General features: G+C 46.8%; 1 protein-coding gene across 1 annotated transcript in view; it reads left to right on the forward strand.

Annotated features, from left to right (window-relative positions):
• LOC133115397 (myc-associated zinc finger protein-like) overlaps window positions 1-6,826 on the forward strand; it is a 14,712-nt gene extending 7,886 nt beyond the window's left edge. The window contains exons 5-7 of the mRNA XM_061225291.1: window positions 1,934-1,997; window positions 4,021-4,192; window positions 4,767-6,826. Of these exons, the coding sequence (XP_061081275.1) occupies window positions 1,934-1,997; window positions 4,021-4,192; window positions 4,767-5,368 (838 nt within the window). The 3' untranslated portion in view covers window positions 5,369-6,826. The remainder of the gene's footprint in view (window positions 1-1,933; window positions 1,998-4,020; window positions 4,193-4,766) is intronic.
• Window positions 6,827-7,046: the final 220 nt, after the last annotated feature.

A 7,046-nucleotide genomic window follows, 5' to 3' on the forward strand; every position in this document is an offset into this window, starting at 1 on the left:
ACTCAACGGGAGTCAGAGTTACTCAACGGGAGTCAGAGTTACTCGACGGGAGTCAGAGTTACTCGGCGGGAGTCACGAGTTACTCAACGGGAGTCAGAGTTACTCAATAGGGAGTCAGGTCACAGTTACTCAACACGAGTCAGAGTTACTCAACACGAGTCAGAGTTACTCAACGGGAGTCTAGAGTTACTCAACATGAGTCAGAGTTACTCAACGGGAGTCTAGAGTTACTCAACGGGAGTCTAGAGTTACTCAGCGGGAGTCAGAGTTACTCAGCGGGAGTCAGACTAAGTCAACGGCTCAACGGGAGTCTAGAGTTACTCAACACGAGTCAGAGTTACTCAACGGGAGTCTAGAGTTACTCAGCGGGAGTCAGAGTTACTCAGCGGGAGTCAGAGTAAGTCAACGGCTCAACGGGGGTCAGAGTTACTCTGTGGGAGTCTGAGTTACTCAACGGCTCAACCGGAGTCAGTTACTCAACGAGAGTCTAGAGTTACTCAACGGGAGTCAGAGTTACTCAACAAGGGTCACAGTAACTCAACGGGAGTCAGAGTTGCTCAACGGGAGTCAGAGTTGCTCAACGGGAGTCAGAGTTGCTCAACGGGAGTCAGAGTTACTCAACGGGTCAGAGTTACTCAACGGGAGTCAGAGTTACTCAACGGGAGTCAGAGTTACTCAACGGGAGTCAGAGTTACTCAACGGGAGTCAGAGTTACTCAACGGGAGTCTAGAGTTACTCAATGGGAGTCTAGAGTTACTCAACGGGAGTCTGGAGTTACTCAACGGGAGTCTAGAGTTACTCAACGGGAGTCAGAGTTACTCCAAAGGGAGTCAGAGTTACTAAATGCGAGTCAGAGTTACTCTGTGGGAGTCTGAGTTACTCAACGGCTCAACCGGAGTCAGTTACTCAACGGAAGTCAGAGTTACTCAACGCAAGTCTAGAGTTACTCAACGGGAGTCAGAGTTACTCAACGGGAGTCAGAGTCACTCAACGGGAGTCTAGAGTTACTCAATGGGAGTCTAGAGTTACTCAATGGGAGTCTAGAGTTACTCCAAAGGGAGTCAGAGTTACTAAATGCGAGTCAGAGTTACTCTGTGGGAGTCTGAGTTACTCAACGGCTCAACCGGAGTCAGTTACTCAACGGAAGTCAGAGTTACTCAACGCAAGTCTAGAGTTACTCAACGGGAGTCAGAGTTACTCAACGGGAGTCAGAGTCACTCAACGGGAGTCTAGAGTTACTCAACGGGAGTCAGAGTTACTCAACGGGAGTCAGAGTCACTCAACGGGAGTCAGAGTCACTCAACGGGAGTCTAGAGTTACTCAACGGGAGTCTAGAGTTACTCAATGGGAGTCTAGAGTTACTCAACGGGAGTCTAGAGTTACTCAACGGGAGTCAGAGTTACTCAACGGGAGTCAGAGTTACTCAACAGGGAGTCAGAGTTACTCAATGCGAGTCAGAGTTACTCTGTGGGAGTCTGAGTTACTCAACGGCTCAACCGGAGTCAGTTACTCAACGGGAGTTTAGAGTTACTCAACGGGAGTCAGAGTTACTAAATAGGGAGTCAGAGTTACTCAACGGGAGTCAGAGTTACTCAATGGGAGTCTAGAGTTACGCAAATCACAATGACTAAATTTATATTCTTATTTACTACATTTATATTCTTAGTTACTAAATTTAAATAGTGCTTCATCTATGTATTTGTGGCCTGAGGGTTATTTTTTTTAATCAAAGATTAAATTATTAGACCTATAGTGTAAGTTAAATGCTAACAGCCCTAATGACTCTAATGCCCTTGCAGGGGGTCAAAACAACTGTGTGGTATTTGGCAGCCAATGGGAGTGTTGATGAATGAGTGTTAATGAACACTTGACCTCTCCCCTCCCTCTTCTCTCACTGACAGTCACAGCACTGTTCGAACAACCTCTCTTTCAGGCCCGACCATCTCAACAGCCATGTCCGACAGGTCCACTCCACTGAGAGACCTTTCAAGTGCGAGGTAATTTCTCACAATATATCGAGCCTCAGGATCCCTCATTATCCTCTACTTGCATATTCATTTCTCCATCTCACTGTCCCTCTGTCCATCCATCTCTTCCTGTTTCTCTGTACACGTCTTCCCACCACTCAACTTCCGTTCGCCTGTGCTTTGGGTGTGCGTCGCCCCCTTTGGTACTGAAAGGTACTGTCAACCTTCTCCTTTCTGATCAATTTCTCTACTTCCATGCAGAGGTACAACCTGGTGATGTTTTAATGGGGGTCCCTGTACTTTTATTTTGAAGTTTTTATACTAAATATATTGCCTTTCATGTGTAGTCTGAAGAGCATGATGGTTTTCTGCTTGGGGGTGAATATATGAAGGTGATTTCTGTGGTGTGAGTGTGGGCATGTGAAGGTGATTTCAGTGGTGTGAGTGTGGGTGTGTGAAGGTGATTTCAGTGTGTGAGTGTGGGTGTGTGAAGGTGATTTCAGTGGTGTGAGTGTGGGTATGTGAAGGTGATTTCAGTGGTGTGAGTGTGGGTATGTGAAGGTGATTTCAGTGTGTGAGTGTGGGTATGTGAAGGTGATTTCAGTGGTGTGTGGGTATGTGAAGGTGATTTCAGTGTGAGTGTGGGTATATGGAGGTGATTTCAGTGGTGTGAGTGTGGGTATATGGAGGTGATTTCAGTGGTGTGAGTGTGGGTATGTGAAGGTGATTTCAGTGGTGTGTGGGTGTGTGAAGGTGATTTCAGTGTGTGAGTGTTGGTATGTGAAGGTGATTTCAGTGGTGTGAGTGTGGGTATGTGAAGGTGATTTCAGTGGTGTGTGGGTATGTGAAGGTGATTTCTGTGGTGTGAGTGTGGGTGTGTGAAGGTGATTTCAGTGTGTGAGTGTGGGTGTGTGAAGGTGATTTCAGTGGTGTGAGTGTGGGTATGTGAAGGTGATTTCAGTGGTGTGAGTGTGGGTATGTGAAGGTGATTTCAGTGTGTGAGTGTGGGTATGTGAAGGTGATTTCAGTGGTGTGTGGGTATGTGAAGGTGATTTCAGTGGTGTGAGTGTGGGTATATGGAGGTGATTTCAGTGGTGTGAGTGTGGGTATGTGAAGGTGATTTCAGTGGTGTGTGGGTGTGTGAAGGTGATTTCAGTGTGTGAGTGTGGGTATGTGAAGGTGATTTCAGTGGTGTGTGGGTGTGTGAAGGTGATTTCAGTGGTGTGAGTGTCGGTATGTGAAGGTGATTTCAGTGGTGTGTGGGTATGTGAAGGTGATTTCAGTGGTGTGTGGGTGTGTGAAGGTGATTTCAGTGGTGTGAGTGTGGGTGTGTGAAGGTGATTTCAGTGTGTGAGTGTGGGCATGTGAAGGTGATTTCAGTGGTGTGAGTGTGGGCATGTGAAGGTGATTTCAGTGTGTGAGTGTGGGTATATGGAGGTGATTTCAGTGGTGTGAGTGTGGGTATATGGAGGTGATTTCAGTGGTGTGAGTGTGGGTATGTGAAGGTGATTTCAGTGGTGTGTGGGTGTGTGAAGGTGATTTCAGTGTGTGAGTGTGGGTATGTGAAGGTGATTTCAGTGGTGTGTGGGTGTGTGAAGGTGATTTCAGTGGTGTGTGGGCATGTGAAGGTGATTTCAGTTTGTGAGTGTGGGTATGTGAAGGTGATTTCAGTGGTGTGAGTGTGGGCATGTGAAGGTGATTTCAGTTTGTGAGTGTGGGCATGTGAAGGTGATTTCAGTGGTGTGAGTGTGGGTGTGTGAAGGTGATTTCAGTGGTGTGAGTGTGGGCATGTGAAGGTGATTTCAGTTTGTGAGTGTGGGTGTATGAAGGTGATTTCAGTGGTGTGAGTGTGGGCATGTGAAGGTGATTTCAGTGTGTGAGTGTGGGCATGTGAAGGTGATTTCAGTGGTGTGAGTGTGGGCATGTGAAGGTGATTTCAGTGGTGTGAGTGTGGGCATGTGAAGGTGATTTCAGTGTGTGAGTGTGGGCATGTGAAGGTGATTTCAGTGTGTGAGTGTGTGAGTTCGCTGTGCTGCTTCTCGACCCCGTGCAGACGTGTGCGTCCGCGTTCGCCACTCGGGATCGCCTGCGTGCCCACATGATCCGGCATGAGGAGAAGGTGCCGTGTCACATCTGCGGGAAGCTGCTGTCAGCCGCCTACATCACGGATCACATGAGGGTTCACAACCAATCACAACACCACGCCTGCCACCTCTGCAATCGCAGTGAGTGCACTCTTCAGCTTTCTTTAGTCATTCCTTTTAAACGCAGTGATTGACTGTTTCTGTTGACGTCCTTCAATCTCTGAGCTGTCTATGTCTATTGGGCATACAGTATGAAGTACAGGGTGAAGTCATGACGGTGTTCAGTCAGTGAATCTATGAGCTGTTTGCGCTTGAATGCTTCTTTTTTTCAAATGGGCATCTCCAGTCCTACCCGGATTTGGAATGAGTTTGTGAGCTCGGCGTGGGCCTGCTGCTGGCCCGGAAGAGCATGTTGTAATCATGCGTGTGCGCAGTGAACTCGCCACAGGTGCCTGCAACGCTCACTCCGCCAAGGGATGCGTCCTCCTGCTCACTCCAATATGTCCCTCGGGCGGCCCCTGCAGCCACTGGCCCAGGCCTGATCCACGCTGCTCATACTGAGCGACAGACCCAGAACACTAGCATTTCAAGAATCCGTAAAGTGTTGCATAATTGTCACTACAGCATCCAGTTTGAACTACAGGTGTGCTGTATTTCAGGCCAGCCTTTAGGTTTTGGGTGTGGCTCTCATTTCGTTGTCTGCCCGTCTCTCCAGGCTTTACCACGCTCACCTACCTGCGTGTCCATGCTCAGAAGCACCACAGCCAGGAGTGGAAAGACAGCGGGGGCCAGAGAGGGGGGTTTGGGGGGACGGGGGCCGGAGGGGTCTTGCTGTGCCAACTGTGCGGTGTGCACTGCAAAACTCCCACCCAGCTGCAAGGACACATGGGCACGCACACAACCCCCCAGGGCACCCACACAACCCCCCAGGGCACCCCCAGCCCCGTCAGCAGCACCTCCACCTCCACCTCGGCCTCCAGTGAGAGCTCCGTCTCCCTCCCCAACATGGTGTCCAGCGCTGTCTCCCTCACCAACATGGCGTCCAGCGCTGTCTCCCTCCCCAACATGGTGTCCAGCGCTGTCTCCCTCACCAACATGGCGTCCAGCGCTGTCTCCCTCCCCAACATGGTGTCCAGCGCTGTCTCCCTCCCCAACATGGTGTCCAGCGCTGTCTCCCTCACCAACATGGCGTCCAGCGCTATCTCCCTCACCAACATGGCGTCCAGCGCTGTCTCCCTCACCAACATGGCGTCCAGCGCTGGGGAAGGCCTGCTGGTTTCGGACTGCTCCGGGATAGCTCCACAGTCCCACAGCTAACAGTGGGAAAGGGAGGGAAGGGGGAGACCTGGAGGGAGGGGTGTGCAGGGCATCAGATCAGGGGAAAGTCAGCAACCTATTTGTGCATTTTCCCCTCACGCAAATGAAATACATTTGAAGTACTGTAACACATTGTAGTTTACATGGACATTTGAGTTTGATTATGACCTGTTCTGTTTGTTCTATGATGATATGCACTTTTGTACGTGGCTTTGGATAAAAAGCAACTGCTAAATGAAATGTAAATAATGCAGTGTCTTCTTCGAAATTCATTGCCGTATCTGAAAGAGGCATATATCATGAAGTAATGCAATATCTTGATAATATTTTAATTCAATTAATCTTCAGTTTATTTTAATACATTTTAATGTATATTTGTTTTGTGCAAGGGTTTCTGTGAATGAATCTTCTCTTGCTTCAGTGGTGTGGTGACCCTTAGGTGCAGTTGTTGCCATGGTGACCATGTGACTCTCTCAGCTGTTGTCCAGCAGTTTGTCTACTCTGTCATCTGCAGGAAATGGGGTTCCATGATTGGATAATTGCCACATTACTGACCCCGCCTTCCTGGGCCAAATTTTGTTTGTAATTAAAGAGATGGGAAGGGTGGAATTTGTTTGAATGCATCAACAACCACACTGCCTAACCCCGATCAGTGTCAAATGGAACCCCCGAAGTGATACGTAACCATAGTGTTAGGATGTCTTCTTGAAAGGAACCGGTTCCTTCTGGAGAGATGCCACTATTGTTTGGTTAATGAACAGTCCACAGAACAAGTATATTAGTATTTTATATTTTATAATATTCTAATTAATCTAATTAATTTCATGTTACACAATATTCCATCAGTGGGTTGAGTGTTTAGATGCCCATTGTCCCTTTGAATAAGATGCTTGATCAGTTTCAGGTCTAAAGATTTTGTTTTTATAAGTGCAAGGAATTCCTCTGACACAGTGGTTGTACTGGTATAAGCTGTGAGAAGGAGCAATGATTTCAGTGTATTCATCTAACAGAAAAAAGTTCTGTCTTTATCTCCATATTAAACTATATTAAAAACCACCTCTCCATCAGGAACCTGTTGTGCAACAACACGTCTTAATGCCTTACTAAAATGTTATATTGTACAGTTTCCCCTGAACTATGGTATGGGTTAATTGAGAATAATGATGGGATGCATATATATTTATATTTGTACATTTTTCAGTCCTATCTGTGAATATATATATTGAAAATGGTATTGTTTGATGCTTCCTATGATCATTGATGTTAATTTGTCATTTTGACAAAGTTTAATTGAGTTGAAAAGTAAACCATGTAATATTTATATAGTATAGGTGTGTGGTCCTAACTGTATGCGTTACGAGCTTGGTTAACCATGTGGTTATGTCGCTGTAATATGCTGTGTTAATTTCTGTACATATAAACAAGTTCATCAATAATAATTGCATTTACTTACATCGGGACGTGTGTACCAGAGTCTATTTAAACATAAAGTACTATGTACCTTCTTAGAATGGGTGCACATTCGATTCAAAACCGTGCATGTGGACTATGAAAATGTTTCGGCCAACTTCTGAGTACGGGTTCTGGAGAACGACGAACGTATTCGGCCTTTAAAAAAAAAAAGATCGATTGTGCAACAGAAATTGAGCTTCGATACCTCATATTTTCGCAAGACTTA

This window comes from Conger conger, chromosome 16 (assembly GCF_963514075.1).
Source record: "Conger conger chromosome 16, fConCon1.1, whole genome shotgun sequence".
NCBI classification, from domain to species: Eukaryota; Metazoa; Chordata; class Actinopteri; order Anguilliformes; family Congridae; genus Conger; species Conger conger.